Genomic DNA, 21236 nt, shown 5'->3' with positions numbered 1-21236 from the left:
TAGTATTATATAGTGCAATTGACAGAATGTTTATTTTTGGGTGAACTATCCCTTTAACAAATCATGATACTGCATTCAGCAGCGTTTGTGTGTTCATTCTCATGAATAATGTAGAGTTTAATTTCTTTTTCACTACATTGCCACACATTTAGAAGCATCCTGCTGGCTACTGTCATGAACTGTTAACGAACCACTGAACTCCATCACGTCTGTTTTCATTTCAATAAAATCTGGGTTAAAACTGAGCGATCTAAAAGATTTACGAAGTTGGATTAAACTACAGGTCATCTCTGTTTATACACACACGCGTGCCCTGGATCTGCCAGCTCGGGAGGCACAGGAAGCTCGCCTGACTATTTAAATTTGTAATCTCTCTCTTCTCATTAGCTGAGCTCAAGAAGAGGGGAGGAGCTCTGAGTTGTGACGTCTCACGACTGACGTTTAGTGACGTGACGTGACACAAAGAAGTATGGTGACCAATACTCAGAATTCATGCTCTGCATTTAACCCATCCAAAGTGCACACACACAGCAGTGAACACACACACACGGAGCAGTGGGCAGCCATTTATGCTGCGGCGCCCGGGGAGCAGTTGGGGGTTCAGTGCCTTGCTCAAGGACACCTCAGTCGTGGTATTGCCGGCCTGAGACTCGAACCCACAACCTTAGGGTTAGGAGTCAAACTCTCTCTAACCACTAGGCCATGACTTCCCCAACTTCAGCACACAAGCAGCACTGACTGTAGGATGACATGCAATGAGTGCTGTTTTGTTGATTATACAAAGGTTGTAGTATATTGCTTACCGTTTTATTTTAAGAATGAATATGTGAAACATTATGCAGTTTTAAACAGCTGATTTGCTGTTACGTGACCTCAGTATGTTTATTTAGACAATTGCGTCCAGTTAGCTTAAAATACAAACCTTTCTCATATTTTAAAGGAAAAGTTCACCCCAAAAAAAGACAATTCTGTCATCATTTAAGTTATTCTAAACCTGTATGAGTTTCTTTATTCTGTTGAACACACAAGATGATGATCTGAAGGCTGTTGACTTGCGTAGTCATACAGTTTTACATAGTTTTCCCCCTCATATTATACGAGTCAATGGCTACCTTCTAATCAAAAGCAACACCAGAAAATGGGTTTTTATATTTATTGCTAATATCTCGACAGAAATGATCAATTTGCCAAAAAGGCAAATGTTATCAGATTAATTTGACCTCTCAGTACAGATTAATCAACATTTACATATGAAATACAGTAAACGTAAACTCAGAGGCAGATATCAAACTTTGTTCATACAGTACAGCTTCATAAATCTAGAAAAAGTGTAATGAATACAGTCGTCAGGTTTCAACCTCTAGTAGTTAGCTCCCTTTAGAGTCTATTTACAGATTAGTAACAATTTACAGAACTGAATGACAGCACATTTAAAAACCTGCAACACACTGTTGTGGAAAGCTGCTTGTCTAGTCCACTGCATGTTACTAACCATAAATGTGCTACAAACACCTGGACAAGCATGAAAGGCCTTGAGCCCTTCATCAAAATCTCTTGAAAATATCAAAATAAAACGTATTTTCTCAATACAAACATGCCAAAGCTCCTTATATATATTTATTTATTTTTAAAAAAGGGCTGCTTTGGCAAATATCACAATAAGATTTCAGAAATACAACTTTGACATTTTAAATATGTACTTTAACACAAAGAATTAAGACTCTTGAAATTATTTTCAATACACTTCCAGCTGCTTGCATGGCAATAGGCACAAACGTTCGATCTCTGCTTCTTTGACAGTTTGCAAGAAAATATTTAGCACATAAGCAAGATATTATGATGCTCAGAGTTGGCTTATGTTAACGAAACTCTTGGTTACAGAGTATCTCGTGTCGAAATTACAATTGCATTTCCTGGAACAGTGCTTTAGGATGAACATGTATGAAGGATTTTGTCTGACTCAAAACACTTCAAGCACAGTCTCCTAGAAGAGCCCGCTTGAGTCTGTGAAGGCTGAAGCTGCTCTCTAGTGGTCAGAGCGTGTCAATGAGAGGCAGTGCTCCAGATCCGGCTCTTTCAGTGCATTTTAAACACCTGACTCACATTTTATGGAGAACAACAGTTGTAGTGCATCGCGTTCAGAATGAGAACATGGCAAACCAGCAGCGTATAATGTCGCAAGAGCATCATTATAAACCACTATCAGCAAGAGAACAAGCACATCTTTAATAACAAAATGAACTTGCAAAAGTTTTTTTCAGTACTTTTCTTGTCATTTTCTCTTGCAACAAGTACAAAATCCTATAAAGATTCACCCGTGTCAGAAAAAAAAAATACTGCACGTTTAATTTTCTCATTAACTTAAATGGGAACATCAGCTCATATAAAATCCTTCTGACAACAATAAACTAGTCTGAACCTAAAACAAAAACCCTCTCGCAATCCATCCTAATTAAACTATAACATTAAGATCATTTATTTTCTAAGAGAACCCATTAAGTTTAAGCATTGGCTCTTTTTTTTGCTCTCCGGTCAAGGCTTAAACAGACAGAACAGAACTCTATCTCAAGGGTCTCTGGAATCGCTGGCTCGCCGGGCTTTGGTCCCCTGCTCGCTGTCAATCAGTTTTATCTAATGCTTCTGAGGAGTTTGGGGCAACGTACTTCAGCCGGAAACCACCTGAAACATACAGAAAGGGGTTTACGAGTGCTATGGAGCTAAAGAATAAGGCTGGAAAAAAGTATCTGGCACAAGCTACTCAAGTTCAAAGCACAGATGTATGCAACGCTCTCGCCCCCTTGAGGTTTTTAACTGCCACAGCAACACAAAAACATCCAAGTACACAAAATGAAGCATGTGAAACTGGTTCAGTTCATTACAAAGCGTGGGCGCGGGGCATTTATAATAATAATTAAAAAAAAAAAATTTTTAACAATCTCTTTCACTTTCTACATTCAGATTTACCGCATTTACTGACGCAAACATCTATGAGTTTGGTTAAAAGCGTGTGCATGCAAACAAACAAACTCCCCGTGCGCGCGAGACTCGAGTGGAGAAAGGTGAAAATGAGTGAAAATGACTTGAATTTCGGTCTGTCTTTCCTTCGAAAGTAATCGAATTGTCTTCACACAATGTGGAATAACGCACAAAATTTTTTTTCCTCACATTTTTTCATTACTGTTACTACGGTGTGTCTATACATATACAGAGAGAAAGATGATAGATAGTACATACATTTCTTTCTTATTAGTAAATATCAGCTACATTTCTCTCCTTTATTTAGCATTAAACACTGAAATTAATGCACCATAAGGTGGAGCACCATTCAGAAATGACATGAGAACGCCTTTTAAATTGTAATTAAATTGTGTAATCATGTACTAGAAACTTTGTATTCTTTACTCACTCTCACTGTAATTAACCAAATTATTTAATTTAATTTATTTAGTTCATAAAGTGTTAGATAATGCTTTGTTAACAACTTATTAACCTTAAGTAAACCAAGTTCTCTCTTTAGATTAGGTCACGGAAAATGTCACACACACACACATAACATTTTTCAAATATAAAATGAGATCAAATAAATGTAAAATATGTAAATGTAAAATACATTTTTATTTTTTTTCAATAAAAACTTGTCTTAAATGTCAATATTGTGTGTGAATGTATGCAAATCGTTTTTTTCCCCCTTATTTGTAAGAATCAGCTAAATAACAAATTTTTTTCACTATTCAAAATGTTGTAAATACCCAAACAGATAAAGTTTCCACATCTGAAATCATTCACATCTGTGTTTGTGTACTTGTGTAGAGTGTTTCTGGCATCTTCATACCTGTCAGCCCGGCGTCGATGGATGGCTGCTTGCAGTCTTGAGCATAATGTCCGCTCATGCCGCAGTTATAGCAGGACACGTTGCTGGTCTTCTTCATGTTGGTTCCGCTAGACATCATTCCAACCGGCGGAAAGACTGGTTGGTAAATGCGACGGAAGGAGTGCATCTGAGGCAGACTGTATCCCGCCTGCGACGCCAGCATGTGCTCTGAGTGAGCGTGCAGGAACGCCGCAGGAGGACCAGTGTGAGCGTAGAAGGGAAGTGGCGTCCCGTTATTCTGGTGACCCTGGGCAGGGAAACTGTTGCATAGAGAGGGAGGGAGATGGAAGAACACAGGTGGCGGTCCGAACATCTGACGGGCAGGTTGGGGCTGGGGCGGCAGGAAGTAGCTGGGTGTCTGGTGGGCACCGTTTCCTCCACAGGTGCCACGGCAGCCGCAGGCGTTGCAGCCCCCCTGCTGCTGCTGCTGGGTACCACTGGCCTGTGGCATAACTGGCAGGCTGGAGCTGTTGATGTAGGACACGGAATTGCTCTGAGCGGTGCTGTGTGTGACTGCGGGGGCCGGCAGGGGCCCCGGTCCCGGGGTGTGCGTGGGTACAGTTGTGGGGCAAGGTCCTGGTACTTGGCTACTGCAGGAACTTGAGCTGGAAGGGGTGTTGGCAGTAACGGAGGCCTTGGCGTTTGTTTTGACAGGGTTGTTGGCGGGCTGCAGAGGACACTGGCCGGGCGAGAGGACGCTGAACGCCCCCAGCGGTGGCTGCTGCTGTGGGTGAGCGCTGGCTGATGATGCTCCAGGGTCTTGGGCCAGCGGGATGGTGATGGTTATCTTACTCTGCCCCGTGTCTCTCTGGGTGGTGGTGTTGTACTGCAGGGGGTAAGGGAGGCACGCGGTCAGCGCCAGCTCCACCACTGAAGGAGGCTGCGGAACATTCTGGGGCTCGGCAACTAATGGATTCACCATGGCAACAGCTTTTCCGCCAATGCCTTTGGCGAGGTGAGTCTTTTCAGCTGGTTCCTGGGCTGAGTTATCAGACTGACTCTCTGTATCTGAAGAGACACACATTCAATCATCATGTAGATTTTATGTAATTCATAATGGTATTATTAATGGAACTACAACAAACATTTCTTTTGCATTTTCATTTGCCCCAACAGCAAAGTTGTTATAATTTTTGTTATAAAAATTATAAATTCACAGTAGCATATATATGACTTTACAAAAGAGAAAACAAAACAACAAAACAAAAGCAATTACAGTGGTTATTCAGTTTTTTGTAATTGAAAACAGTCATATATCTACATTAAATAAATAAACAAATTATATATATATATATATATATATATATATATATATATATATATATATATAATAAAAAAATTATATATATATATATATATATATATATATATATACACACACATACATACATAAAGTTAAATTTGATGTAGTAAAATTACTAAAACTAACAGTAAAAAAAAAAAAATTAAAAAGGTTAAAACAAAATTAATATAAATCAAATCAGAATTCAAATTATAACTGGAAATAAAAAAGATCAAGCTAATTCAAAAACATGAATAAATACTAATATATATATATATATATATATATATATATATATATATATATATATATATATATATATATAATACTAAAATAACACTGGTGGAGTTTTTGAGTCACTGTTGAAAAACTATTAAAACACTGTTGTTAGATCACATGGAGAAGCCCTCCAAAGACAAATTTGCATTGATAAGAATTAAAAACAGTTTTTTGAGAACAATCTATTAAATGCAACCTAATTTGACTTGCTTTCTTCTTATTTAAAATCATTATTCTGTGTAGACATGACTGAGTTTGTCCTTCTGCTAAATGTCTCGTTTTTGTGTTTCACAAAACAAAGTTGTATGGGTTTGGAACAGCCTGAGGGTCAGTAAATTACACAATGTTTTTTGAATTAACTAATTACATTATGAATAACACACCTTGGTCCTCCAGGCTCTTCTGGTGAACAGGACTGGATGGCACTGAGTTTGAGCTCTCTGATGATGTGTCCCCATACCGGTCCCTTCCTGTGTCTACATACCAAAAGACAGAAGAAAACACGGCTGTAGTTCTCTGTAAGGGAGTAGTACATGCATGCAATATGTGTTTAGAGATTCACAGATATCAATCATTTTTGCTTTGCTGTTTTTTAGCCATGGCACAAAGACCTTTGCACGCTGCCTGGTTGACCATCAGTGCTGCAGAGGGTTTCTGGACTCCATTAGAAGTCTTGACACCGGTAACTCGTCTGCCTCGGTCCCTGAAAACAACAGCAGTCGTGACCATGATGCATCGGTGTATATACCTGATGCATCGCTGTATATACACATGCGTCATTGCATTTCAACATATTGTCTCAATTCAGACACAAAGACCAGGTCAACATTTCAATCTGCACCCATATAGAGGGCAACTAAACACAGTAGCAAGTGTTTGTGTACCTTTTTCCAGCTGGCCTTCCTTTGTTCTTCTGTCCAGCTGTGAAGATTCTTCTGTCATTTGTGCAGCTCTGCAGGGAGACAGAATGTGATTATGTCTAACATGCCTCAAAACAATGAGCAACTTTGTCTGAATTCAGTTTTTTAAATACAATGCAAAATAGTGAAGTAGTATTGCTACACTGTAATCAACTTAATTCATTAGATGCATGAACAATTCTGTATAAAAACCTCAGAACTTTTGATCGTCCAGTCCAACAATGAAATAAGATGTTAAAAACAACAATTCCGAATAAAAAAAAAAAAATCTCAGAACTTTGCATGGCTAAATTGTGGTAAGATGTTAAAAATGTATGGGGAATTACTTTCTATTTCATTCATTACTTAACAATTATAAAACAATTCCAAAATATACAGTATGACAGTGATTCTCAACTGGTGGGTTGCGACCCAAAAAGTGGGTCGCAGACCTGATTTGGAAAAAAAAAAAAAAGCTGGTCAAAAAAAAAAAAAAAAAAAAAAAAAAAAATTTAATGTGCATCTCATGTTTGATTGGTCTTTTATTTTAAAAAGGGGTTTATTTTGACAGGCATTCGTCAGAGACGTGCGGCAGTTTACTATGGTAGCCATGGTAACCATCACCATGGTAACCATCCTGTGTTGTTTTGACATTCAGATTCGAGATGGCGAAGCGCAAATATGACCCAAACTATTTAAAAAATGGATTTTCGTACATTGAGGATAAAAATGGACAGAAACCCCAGTGTGTGCTTTGTAGTGAAGTGCTTGCCAATGAGAGCATGAAACCGTCCAAACTGAAGCGCCATTTAGAAACAAAACATCCCGCATCGAAAGACAAGCCGGTGGAGTTTTTTCAAAGACGTCTCCAGGAGCTGAGGGCATCACAAAAGTGTCTGACAGCGTCTTGCTCCAAACAAGAACAAGCTCTTCGGGCATCTTACCTAGTAGCTCACCGCATTGCAAAGGCCAAGAAACCCCACACAGTAGCCGAAGAGCTCATTTTACCTGCTGCAATGGATATGGTAAGAGAGGTGCTGGATCAGTCAGCGGCGGATATAAACTGATAACCATACCACTTTCCAATGATACCATAGCTCGGCGGATTGAAGACATGTCTGGTAACATAAAACAACAGACCACAGCCCACATCCAGGCAAGCCCTTACTACGCCTTACAGATGGACGAATCAACAGATATCGCTAACCATGCCATTTTATTGGTTTATGTGAGGCATGTGTGGGACGGTGATTTGCAAGAACAATTTCTCTGCAGCAGAGACCTCTCTACCACTACAAAAGCAGAGGACATTTTTAACACCCTGGACTTGTATTTGAGCTCAGTGGGCCTCAGTTGGGAATATTGTGTGGGAATCACCACTGATGGAGCTGCCTCTATGACCGGGAAAACATTCCGGTGTGGTGAAGCAAATTCTGGAGAGGGCACCTAACGCGACGTGGAACCACTGCTTTTTGCACCGAGAAGCGCTGGCGGCTAAGAATATGGTACCTTTACTTGATGAAGCTTTAACAAATGTCATCAAAGTGGTGAACCACATAAAATGGAGTGCAAAAAGTAGCCGTTGCTTTTCACATCTATGTAAAGACCTGGGCTCTGAGCACATGCAGGTGCTGTATCACTCAGAAGTCCGCTGGCTGTCGAGGGGCAAGGTGTTGTCACGCTTTTACGAACTTAAAACAGAAATCGCCACATTCCTCTCAGAGACTAACTCCCCGTATGCAGAACTGTTTGACAACGAAATGTGGCTCGTACGAGTTGCATATCTTGCTGATATTTTTGAGCACCTCAACACATTAAATGTATCGATGCAAGGGAGAGGACACAATATATTTGAACAGTCAGACAAAATTGCTGCGTTCAAGAAAAAGATCTCACTGTGGCTAAATCATTTATCCAAAGACAGACTGGACATGTTTCCCAACTCTTGCCATGAAGCACAGCAGCTGGACAGTGCGGCCAAAAAATAACTTGAAACAAACTTTAAGGGCAAATCTCACTAAACTTCAAGCTCGGTTTGACGACTACTTCCCAGAGAAACAAACAACCATGGACTGGATACGCGACCCCTTCAGTATCAATGTGGAAAACATCACGTTGCCAAGCAACGAAGAGCATCAGCTGGTGGACCTGTCATGTGACCTGACGCTGAAAAAGAGATTTGGTGAGGTAAGCCTTTCCCACTTCTGGTGCAGCGATGTGATGACTGAGTATCCATCCCTCGCCACTTTAGCAGTCAAAACGATCTTACCATTCAGCACAACCTATTTGTGTGAAAGTGGCTTCTCTACCTTGGTCCAGCTCAAGTCAAAGCAGAGAAACAGGTTGGACACTGAGCATGATCTGAGAGTAGCTCTGTCTACTGTCACCCCAGACTTTGAAACTCTTATCAAGAGTAAAGCACATCCCCAATTGTCTCATTAACTTCCACAAATGACCTGGTTACGTGAAAACTTTATTTTGAGTGATTTTGACATTTATTTAATTAACTTTTGTACATGCAGTTGTCATGGTCCTCCTTAGTTTCTTATTAATTTGTTCTGAATAGAGTAAAAATATCTTGTTATGTGGCCTTATTTATTTAATTAACTTTTGTACATGCGGTTGTCAGGGTCCAGTTACTTATTAAGCTCTGAAATGCACGTTGTACGGGATAATATATGTATGTATGTAGGGTTATGTTTTTAAAAAGATGATATATGAGTGTTTTCAACAGTTATTTTTGAATAAATAAATTTTGTTGGTTGAATTCTAAAAAAGTGGGTCTATACATAATTAAAATATTTCTTTATAGACAGTATGAATTAAAAACTGCAGACTTTGTGGTATACAGTATTTAACTATTTCTTTATAGACAGTATGAATTAAAAACTGCAGACTGTGTGCACAGTATTCATACTGCAGAAGCACTATCAGTCATACACCATTCCAAGAATACCAAAGAGAGAAAGAATTTCACGGCCTCACCTGTTCCAATTCAGTTTCTTTCTTCCAAACTCTCTCTCCATTCTGCTCACAGTTTCCTCTCCTCTGGCATTCAGAGCGCTGACTACTACAGGGAGAAGAAAAGTGATTATGTGACAGGAAAAGACCATAAACATGGTTTACTCTACTGATCCTGATATTAATCACGTACAGCGGACTCAAGTATTTGGACACTTAAGCCACTCTTAATACATGAAGATTAGATCAAATATTGAACCAAGTTACATTTATTTAAAAAAAAATAAAAAATTACTCAACTTTACAAGCAAAACATAAAACACGCAAACAACAAAAAAAGAACAAATTATTAAACAACATATACACTGAAGTTCAAGTCTTTTTTTAATGTATTTGAAAGAAGTGTTCATCAGATATGCTCATCAAGGCTGTATTTATTTGATCAAAAAGTAAAGCAGTAATATTATAAAAAATGATTACAATTTAAAATAACTGTTTCTGTTTAAATATATTTTAAAATGTAATTTATTCCTGTGATGCAAAGCTGATTTTTTAGCATCATAACTCCAGTCTTCAGTGTCACATGATCCTTCAGAAATCATAGCAATATGCCAATTCACTGCTCAAGAAACATTTCTGATTATTATCAGTGTTACACTTTTCTAAGCTTAATATTTTTGTGGAAACGGAAGCATTTTTTAGGATTCTTTAATGAACAGAAAGCTGAAAAGAACAGCATTTATGTGAAATAGAATCCTTTTGTAAAATGTCTTTACTGTCACTTTTGATCAACTGAATGCATCCTTGCTGAATGAAAATATTAATTTGTTCAGTCAGTGAAGGTCTACCTCAGTCCCGCAGCTCTGACGCTGTAAGCCTCCACATCTGTAAAAGAGAAAAGTCACTGATGAGATTGTAGCATGCGTGTTGGCAAGTGTTTCTAGGGCAGATCTGACAGGTCTGCATCTCTCTCACCATCCTCCAGGCTGGAGGTCTCCGAGCAGTCCTCAGAGAAACTGCGCTCAGGCTGATGGATTCTGGCTACGGGCGCACTGGTACCTGCAGAGACGAGCAGATGGGCAAGTGTTACACAGTGAAATCATGCTTAGTCTATTAATATACTGATATTTGGTAATGTTAACATTAGTCATCAACTGATAACATTTTCTGATTGGCCAGTCAGAAGGAATCTCACAGTGGCTGCATGGCAGTACAGACGCATCAGACAGGAAGAACCTGGAAACGTCACATCTCTGAAGGACATCCTGTGATAAAGACAGGAACTTCTCCCTGCAAAGGAACACGAGAGAGAGAAAAAGTTAAAGGTATTGGAACAGTCACTGATGTTTTATTTTCACAATCTGTGACCACATCTAAGCTGTGCTACAGGAAGCAGAATCCCCTCTGGTCATGACATCAGTGTTACTGACCCAAATACTGCCATGTGTTGTGGGACTTGAAAAGGACACTTTGTTTTATGTGACAAAAAAAAAAAAAAAAAAAAAAAAAAAAAAGATTCGAACACTGAATCCCTTTGACAATTCAGTGACGGACTTGATCCAAATCTTTCAATCTCTGAAGAATTAAAAACCATCTGCCTAATGCTATATAATTTGAACATCTGTAGTCAGGAAGTAGTTCTGAATATGTTTAGATTAGCAGTCGTAATCCTCTCCATGTCCACCGCATGCTCACAGTTTGAAACGAATAAAACTAATACACTTGTATTTATCGTTTTAAAATATGCTCGTTATGCAAGGCTCAGTGTTGTTTTTGGTTTAGCACTGAGACTTTCAGATTTAGGAATTGCTATGAAATTTATGCTTTCAGCACAACTGGATTTATCCCATGACACAGCTGCAAGGAAAGACTATAATGTGATTATAATGACAGCGAATAGCACATCCAACTGAACAAAAACCCATGCAAGCCAAAAATAGAGAACCTAAGCAGTTGAGAAAAAGGAATGCAAAAGTAAGGATGGAACTTTTTTTTTTTTTAACACAATTACTGTAACAAATAATGTTTCTCAACACTAGTTAAGAGTGAGATGAGATTCACCTGAGGTTTCTCTCCAGTTCTCTGGATTCACATTGATCTCCACGACTGAGTAACCTGACGATGCCCTTCTCAAAGCCATCAGGACTCTGCTCCTTAGGAAGCTAGAGAGACAGAGGGATTGTTTTACCTCACTTTGCAATTTAAATTCAATACAGCTAAGCTTCATAAAGTATATGGACACCCCTTCTAATGAACAGGTTTCCATGAGTACAAATCTTAATGTAAAAGCATATAATGATATTCTAGGGAATTGTGTGCTTATGGCAACAGTTTGGACCCTTTTCTATTCTAACATGACAATGCCTCTGTGTATAAGGCAAGATTCAGAAATAAATTATTGATTCAGTCAGTGTGGAAGAACTCTGCAGAAAGCCAAGTCCTAATCTCAGCTGAACACCTTTGGTCTGACTTTTAATGCAGATCTTGAGCCAAAAACACCAATGATTTGTACATATGGGTACAGTCATTTTAGAAACTTCCAAAACTGTTGCAACAGAGATGGAAATACAATTTTTTAAATATATGAATTATGTTTCTATCTTTGTTGCAACAGTTTTGGAAGTGCATTTTTCTGTCCTAAAGCAAGCGGTGTCCCAATGCTTTTGTCCATATAGTGTATGTACAAGTCATTGGTGTTTTAAACAAAAAATAACCATAACTATTTCCAAAATGATAACAGGATGGCACTCACTAAAAAATTACTTTAATTTTTAAAGATATAGTATGCTGTGTGTATAAATTGTAAAACATAATTTATCTAACATTTATGTATTTTGTATGCAAAAATATTAAATAATATGAAATATTAAAAATGAAAAAGACCAAAGCACATCAAATTAAACTATAATTGAAATGAATTTTGAAAATATCAAATAAAAGCCAATTTAAAATATTAAGAAATACTGTAATACTTTATAAATGTTATTAAAATAACACTGAAGTTTTCATTTCATTTTCAGTATTCCATTATGAACACAGCCAGAGAGAGGAAAATAGAAATAGAAACAGATGGATAATGTCCCTCGCTGGTCTGGCCAGGTGGCATCTTGCCCAACTGGTGGGCACACTGGCACGTGCTACAGTCCCTGTGACTAAACAAACACAAATACCACACCAAAGACCTACGTCTCTCTGCTCACCTTTAATAGAAAATCCTCCAACTCACGATGACTTTTGGTGACGGCAGAAGATGAAGAGTCTGACCATTTTACCTGTAAAAGAGGAGAAACTCGATGAGACCAGTATTGCTCTCATCAGCCTGAGCAGGGAGCATAATGGATCTTTTACTTGGATTCCCCAGAGCTCATCATATTTCACTCAGACATGAATAATTGTGCTTGTCCTTTTGCCACAGATGCCTTCACATGGATTTCTTCACGTCCTCGGTCAAATATTTCTAAAGTTTGGGTTGCAGAAATGACATTACAGCAAGAGAAGAACATTTGAGCTCTTAGACTATTAGCTCATTTTCAAAGATTACGATGTGTTAGGTAAATAAAATATTCCAATGGAATCTCCCATTGAAATCTAGGCATGCTTAAAATATTTAAACCAGCCCAAATAAAAAGAATGACATCAGAATGGGGCATACGCCCAGAATCAGTTTTCCGCCAAATTGGGTCATTGCACTATTTTTTTTTTTACACTTGAGCATTTCAGCCAATAGAGTTCACTTGGTTTAAATAAATTCTCCACAACTTCAGCTCATGCAAATATTATGTAGAAAAGAAAGTGTCTGTGCTAATCTGAAAAGAATGCATGCATAACTATCATATTTAACCAATACAGACTAAAGTCTATTGTTTTACTTTAATTCAGCAAGGATACATTAAACTGATCAAAAGTGACATTTGAATACATTTATATAAGACCTTTAGAATGTTTACAAAAGATTTGAATTATATTAAAAATCAAAAATATTAAAAGCCACAAAACTGTTTTCAGCATTAATAAGAAATGTTTGTTGAACATATTAGAATGATTACTAAAGGATCATGTGACACTCAAGACTGAAGTAATTTTTTTTTTTTTTTTTAAAGCGTTGCATCACAGGAATAAATTACATATTGAAAAAATATATTTAAGTTATTTTAAATTGTAATGGGCCTAATACTTAATTTTACTGCTTTTACTGTCTTTTTAAATCACAAACGCTGACAATTCAAGCTGAAATGCATTTGATAATCATGCTGCTGCACATAGTTTGGAGCTCACAATCTTGGTGTCATGTTTTACAAGAAAATATAACTGTCTGCTACGCTTACATCTTGATTTTAGTTTGTGGATTCACGTAAGCGCAAAACTGTTTTCACTGTAGTCTGTTTCTGGTAGAATTACACAATACAGGTCCAAATAAATTGCATCCATTGTGAAAGTTCTGGCAGATATCCACTCCCAAAGACTCAATAAGATGATGCCTGTAATTGTGGCAATTCATCTATCTCAGACAACAACAAAAAGTGTTGAAGTGTTTATCTGTAACTCCAAACCAGCTCTTTCAACACCCGGGTAGCCCGACGCACTGAGTAAATATTTTAGCCTTAACAAGGGCTGGCATGCTATTTCGTCTGCTTCTCCAGTGAATACTGATGTCTTAATCGTAGGGTTTGGCGAGACACAGGTGGTCAGGGTTCAGTGGTAAGCCTGGGAAAGGGTGGAGAATCCGTCTTCCAGTGACACATGGGGATTTCTGATTGGGATGCAACTCACATAAGGACGGAATACAAGACTTAAAGACGGACAGAGAAAAGGTAGTGGCTCAAATTTGGCTGAGAACACAAAATGCTTTCCTTTTCATTCCATTCTTTCATCCTTGTTTTGATGAGGATGGATTGGACTCGGCAGAATGGTGCACAAATCTCAGCGTCTAATCATTTTATGTTCACACTGAGAACATTTCATTTTAATAATAGCTTTCATTTAAGCTGTTTATAATGATAAACAAATGTGACAGTGATTGTGGTCTTAAACACTTAAATCTCTGTCAGAAGTGCTTTCTATCTTAATATATCCCGGGGAGAGCACGTCCTCACGGGTGTCCTCAATACGTCTCCTTCCCACTTAAGCCTCCAAACAACCTTTAGGTTACGAGAACTGAATAACAGCACAACAGACAGGCTTGTTTAGTTGCTATAAATATCAAAAGGTTCTGACACTGAACTTTTAGCCTGTATAAAAATAATTGTATAGTTTTGAACCAACAGTCAAGTAAAGTTTTATTTACTTGTCAAAGCCAATTTTCACTCGCACCGGGTCCGTAACTTAAAGGCAGACTGTTCAGCGTGACCTTTTACAAGATCTGATTAATAGTGAAATTGTCAAAGCCATTTTAAAAGAGGAACTAGTTTTAACTATACAAGCATCCTAAAAATACAATGCTCAAAAAAAAAAAAAAAAAAAAGTCATGACTCAATAGCTAAAGATGCCAGTCTCAATGAAAATAGCTGTACCAAGGATCATAGCAATCAATTTAAAGATGTCTTAGAGGAGTTTACTATTCAAACAGTCTAAAACTAGTTGCTGAACATGACCAGAACACGCATGTTAGGTGATTTCAGATCATCTGTGCTTCCAGAAACCTAAAAGTGTCAGAAGGGGGATATTCCCTGACACATTCGCACTTCACATTCACATTTTCCTTTCTTTTTATAATAAAAGGAAGTTCAATGTATAATCAGAAAAACTTAAACATTTTCTTTTTGTTATATGATGTTTTTGGTCATATTATGCACAATTTAATCCTCAGTTTTACATATTGAAGTACAATGGGTTGTGTATGCAATTGTGTTGACCAAATAGACCATTTATTCAAACTACAAATGCCAAAATGTCTCATTTGTTAGTTATCGAAGACATCAAACAATTGCAGTACAGCCCAAACAATACAAGCTACTTGAAAAACATTGTGAGATAATAATCTTGCTTTCCTTAATTTCATATTTTGCTTAAAACACAATATTGCATTTTACAGGATATTTATCGTGCCATGCCCACGACCCAGCTTTTGTGACAAAACTGTATTCCAGGATTCCAGGGTAATTTTCAACCCTGAAAATTACACGATACATTAGGCAAAGGAAAAGAAAAGCACTTCTCTCAGTCAGGCCTCTCTCTCTCCCCGACTGTTTTGGCGCTGGTCCATACTCTCACTGTGAGCTGAGCCAAAGCCTCTTTGGTGAGGCTGTCAACTCTGTATCAACAACCGGATGTTTACAGCTCAGGCTTTGCATGTTTCCTCACTTGTCCCAGAGAGACAAAAATCTCATGTACACAGCCGAGAGCACAGCTCGGCCTTCAGGACACGTCTGGAACCACAGAGGCTGAGTGCACGTTCATTTTGAGGCTTTTTTTAACACCATGAATAATGCAAAGCGTGCATGCAAAACTGAAACAACAGCTGCTACTAAGACATTAACTCTGTATCGATTCATATCGTGCCTACACTACATTAATGTCCTTTTTAACCAGCAACATGGGCACAAATAAAACAAATTGTTTTAAAGTCAAACTTGAACACAATATTCAATGAGGGGGAAAAAAAGTGGTATAGGACTTGATTTTATCCATCGGGAATTGACTGAACCGTGGGTTTGTTAACATACCAGGATGGAGCCAGGCGGGTTTCTTTGGAATAAAATAAACAAGATTAGGGTTCATTTTGATTTTGTGTTGAATTTAATCTCTTCCGTAGCTATTCGAGACCATATTATTATACAGCTATATATTAATATTAATATAAAATATATTATATATATATATGGACATCAGTACAATATTTTTTAAAAATGACTGTAATGTTAGCATTTTTAGCAATGATTATGTAGGGAAAATGGTTTGAATATCTCCAAATATTACTTTAATTGATATCTGTAAGAATGAACTAATTATCCAGAATTAGAATTAACTAATTATTTTAATACAAATTCATTAAAACAGTTATTTGCATTCGGTGAAAATCTGTAAACAGATTCCGTGCAGACATGTACACATTTTGACAGTTTTGTATAACTATCTCAACATTTCTTATCTCACTTTCTAAAGAGACTTTCTCTTATCAGCATGACACAACTGGGTACATAGCATTCTAAATGATTTCCCACAATCCTAGAGGCTCTCTAAGCTTCTTTTAGATGAAATGTCAGTGTTGAAACTCAGCGTCTCTGATGGGTTTCTGAACTTACCTCAAAACTGTACTGCCTGCCGTCTCCTCCCATAGAAACCTCCTTCAGAATGATCTTCTCAATGTGCACCACTGCAACATCAAAAGACATCATTGTTGCAGTGCTGCAACTCTCACTTTTTTTCTGTGTGTTGAAAGGGATTTCAGCATGAGGAGGTGAGATACCTTTCCTCTGCGACGTGCCGCTGAGGTGTGGATTGGCGTTGCTGCAAAGAGTCCAGTCTACATCATTCTCCCGGTGGGGACAGAGGAACCCCGGCCTGGAAAACTGGCTCTGAATGAAAAATAAGTAATTTAGAAGGTGAGTAAACACATCGATTTCCAACATCAAACTCTCCGATGAGGAAAATAGACACATTTGAGGTTATATAATTACGGAGGGGTTTTTCCTATCCACACTAAAGGCAGCCGTCATGTTAAGCAAGAAAATACTGCCAGTTACAGCATATTTGGTGTTTAATACAGTTATATGAAGCAACCAACAACAATGTCTTGTCTGAAGTAATAAGACTCAGGGTAAAGGTGCATTCACTTGTCTTCATGCCCATTGTCATTGTATTTTAGTCTCCTCAAATTGCTTTATCGTTTCAGAGCAGGTCAGTCAACACTGATCTAATTGACAGCAGAATTGCCCAAACAACGCCATTGCAGGACATTGCAAATTTGAGAGGGAACAACCGATCTAGACACCTGACATTCAACTAGTTGATGGGTTTCCAAATGCGAGGCATAAATCAGAGCACTGCCTCTGAGGTGTGACATTTACAATCAAACCAAATCAAAGCTATTCCATTCAGTCTTTTAAAATGTGTCAATTAATTTGATTGAACCATCTGATCCCACGTTTCCTCTCGTTTTAAAGCAAGTGAGCATAATGCCTCAGCTTACATGACCACGACTCATCACCATCATTTTAAACCATTAACATCACTCTCAGTTTGACATAAGCAGCAAACAGACATTCATAAACAGACAGAGGATGTCGTGTTGGAGACCTGATTCGGTCTAATGAGCGTGGACGTCCCGTGCGACGAAAAGTCCCACACATGACCTCATTTACAAAATGCAAAGCTCACAATGAAGTCATTCACATGGAGATCAAAAGAGATCAGGGAGGATAGCATTGGACACATAACATGACCACAAGCCTTAAAGACACCGATGAATGTAGCAAACCAAACAGGCCATCATGTGGCTGTACTGGATTAAAGTGTTTGGATATTTGACATGGCATATTCCTATTGAGAGGTTGGCTGACACCTACACTTACATTAGATAGCCAGGCATGCATTTACAAAATGCAGTGTCACTTTTGTTAGATCTGTGTTTCTGAATTAATTTAAGGGTGATGAATATATTTGACCACAGTATTTGCCAGGATTTTCCCTGTCAGGGTCTGGCTTAAAGGTGACAAGTTAAACGACTGAACTTATTGACAGCTGTCAATCTGATGTGAGCACATGCATCCTGCAGATGTCTGATACACCTCTGGCTGTCCCTTGTCAAAAAAAAAAAGGGTTATAAATTCTACAATGAAACATACTGGACTTTATTGGAACCAATCCTAGAGGGAATTACTAACATAAATAATCAAAACTTGATTTTTAAGAACTGAGTTCCTAACAATTCCCAGCAAGACAAGAACATCCAACTGGAAAACATAAATGGGAATTAAGAAAATCTTACAGGAACTTCTGTGGCTGCCATGTGAATCCTTTAACTGTCCAATAGTATGGCATTTTTTCAGTACATTAAATTTAAACATCTTCTAAACATTAATATCCAATAAGACTCTAAATAGGTATCAAACGATCTTCTATGGATTTCAGTTTGTCCAATAGGATCTTATTTGTTACTTATTCCAGTTGGGATCCTTTAGGAATGATTCAAAAGTATGATAGAAATTCCAACAGGGATCCAGCACACATTCCTTTTTGACTATTCATGTTAATTTACGAGTTTGTGTCAGTTTAAGAGGTGGTACCATGGAACACTGACTGTATCACATGCTACACCGTGATATTTTGATCATCTGATACCATCACTGTACCATGGTACTGCTTTCACAGGACTTTTCTGTAAAGGTGGTGTTCTCAAGAAAACCATGATATTGCCATGTTCTTGTGGCAGTATGAATATGATATTCAGAAAACCATTGTATTTATATGCCACTCAAAAAAATTCAAAGAATAAGGTGGTATTAGCATAGTGCACACATAAAAAAAAAAACATGGTAATATCATGGTGCTTATGGTCATTTTTATTAGTGACTTTAGCCAATACATCAAAACGTACATTAAAGGGAACTACCATGTTTTTGAAAATGTACCATAGTAGAACCGCAATATTCCCTGGAGTACCATGTAAATACCATGGTTTTACCATCTGATACCGTCATTGTATCATGGTACGGTCACAGCACTTTTCTGTAAGGGAGGTACTCCCATGCTATTGCCATATTCATATGGTATTTTAGGGTACGTTTCCAAATCATGAAGTTGCCATGGTATTTCTGCCACTTTTATTAATTTAATGTCAGTGATTCTGAGGTAAATATAACACACCCATCTTTGGAGTCTGTCCAACTGCGCTCGCAGCTCTTCCCGCTGATAGAAACTGAACGCCGGGTGTAACGATCCCATCGTGAAGAGCAGCCGCAGCTGATCCACAGTCTCCGGCTCCGGTAGAGCGCCGCACATCCCGGCGTCCATTCGACTCAACGTCCTGAAGAGAATCCCGCCGCATTCCCTGCTCTTGGATCCGAGCAAAGACAAATAAACGAGCAGTTTAGACAGCACAACGGGGTCGCTTACGTCCACCAGCCCCTCCAGATCAGCGGGGCAGTTGGCCCGGATCTCATAATCCCGCAGGACGGTGAAATCTCTCCGGGCCAGATCCTCGAGACAGGCGCCGAGGAAGCGTAGCTCCAGCGGCTGACACATATGCAGCAGCCCGCAGAGCAGCTCCACGCGTCCGGAAGGGTTCAGCTGTAAGCCGAACCACTCGAACACCGCCTCCTTGTCGAGCTGAGCCGCTCCGGTGCCGCTCTCCCGCTCGGATCCGTTAACGGAATTCAAATCGCATCGATGATTTTCGCCTCCCGCCGCTCGCAGCTTCATCTTCATCATTATCAGCTCTCAAACACGAACATCAGAGATGGAAGTCCATGGATGATACTTTCTGGCCAATATTTCGGCATCAAACCGCGATAAAGTTCCCGATTTGGGGCGGAATTTCGTTTAAAAAAAATTGCTGTGTGGCTGCGGTCAGTTTGCCAGATTACTCGCCTGCCGTGCCTCCAGAATATCCTGTTAATCATCCGCGGCTCCACCCACTCGTCACATGAGTCGCAGGGTCCTAAACTCATCAGCTCCAAGTATATATTTTATGGACTGACAAAATATAACAAATATATAAACAATTAAGTACATTAATTATTAATTAAATAAAATATGAGAATTGCGCAACTAATTAAATACGTCACGAAATATATTAAGGGGTTTAACGGTGCTATAATCATAAACTCGAGTGGCCTTGTGCTTTATGACTTCTGGAAATATGATATAAGACACTATAGTTCATTTACTTACATTTTTTATGACAACAAAAAAAAAACAATAAAATAATTCTTCCGCCAAATAAAATAGTTCCATGGCGTACGCTCATTAATACATAATTCAATTGACTTTGACTCACGTAACGTTTTAAGTGTTTTGTGTTGGATACTTGCTACTTATGCTAAATATGGACATAAAACATCAAATAAATGACATATAATGCTCAATATGTAACAAAAGATTACAGATAACTTCCTAACAAGCTGCTAAGACCCTTCAAATGTTAATTGCGCCTCTTCAAATTATGTAATCCACAAGCTTGTTTTACTCATAAATCGAAAATGATGTATATGACTGTGTAGTTTTACTCATAAATCGAAAACCCCGATGGAACAAATGGTGTGTTAATTTTGGCCTACAAATGATGGCGTCATGACAATATGACGTATTCAATCTCATGTGAGTGTATATTATGTAAAGCATATTTTTTATGCACTTTTCAGTTTATTCGAGTAAAAATGAGGGAAACATTTTTATTTTAATTTGTGAACTGATTGCAGTAAAAGTATGAACCACTAGAGGTTCCCCAGACCCAAATTTAAGAACACAAGTGTGGGAAATCCTAGTTGTACTCAGTGTAAAGACCATTATATCCACCAGAGGGCGACATTGTATATCCGTGACATGATGTGTACAGTTCAACAAGCACTCTGCTTCACTAAGTTTTCAAGAACATGTAGAGTTAACCTTCAGCAAATATCATAACCAACCTCCCCAGTACCACCATTCCCTTTCATATATTAGGACATCCAGAAACATTTCTCTTTCTTGAGATGCATGCTGCCTTTATTCCCATTGCTTTTCCACCCCAGATCCTCCACACAACAAATGCATTGTATTTCAGCGTCATTACATCATATCAAAAACACTACACACCTTTAAACTAAACGCACATGCTCCAGTTCACTTGTTTATGTCTCCTCTATTTTTGTCTAATGTGATTCCTCTGGTACCTGGAGGGGCCCACCTTTGATCCAAAATAGCTGTGCTAATATATAAATGTGTTTGAACAGTGGATATGTGTACAAGTCTGTGGTGTATAAATATATACACAGGGAAGTTTAGCAAAGCAGCTCACAGGTTATTC

At 38.3% G+C, this 21236-nt stretch overlaps 1 protein-coding gene across 1 annotated transcript; it reads right to left on the bottom strand.

The window, feature by feature from the left end:
• Window positions 1–1139: 1139 nt before the first annotated feature.
• On the bottom strand, window positions 1140–19888 carry zcchc2 (zinc finger, CCHC domain containing 2). Its single transcript, XM_042718996.1, has 14 exons — window positions 19097–19888; window positions 16698–16806; window positions 16534–16604; window positions 12493–12564; window positions 11354–11454; window positions 10488–10582; window positions 10268–10351; window positions 10141–10177; window positions 9317–9401; window positions 6317–6384; window positions 6044–6135; window positions 5816–5908; window positions 3833–4879; window positions 1140–2679 (listed from the first exon to the last, which is right to left on the bottom strand). The coding sequence occupies exons 1-14, from the start codon at window positions 19658–19660 to the stop codon at window positions 2618–2620; spliced, it is 2580 nt and encodes an 859-aa protein (XP_042574930.1). The 5' UTR covers window positions 19661–19888; the 3' UTR covers window positions 1140–2617.
• Between the last annotated feature and the right edge of the window lie 1348 nt (window positions 19889–21236).

The sequence above is a fragment of the Cyprinus carpio genome, chromosome B2 (genome assembly GCF_018340385.1).
Source record: "Cyprinus carpio isolate SPL01 chromosome B2, ASM1834038v1, whole genome shotgun sequence".
Lineage (NCBI taxonomy): Eukaryota > Metazoa > Chordata > Actinopteri > Cypriniformes > Cyprinidae > Cyprinus > Cyprinus carpio.
Note: the sequence above shows the minus strand (reverse complement) of the source record. Positions and strands in the feature narration are given on the sequence as shown.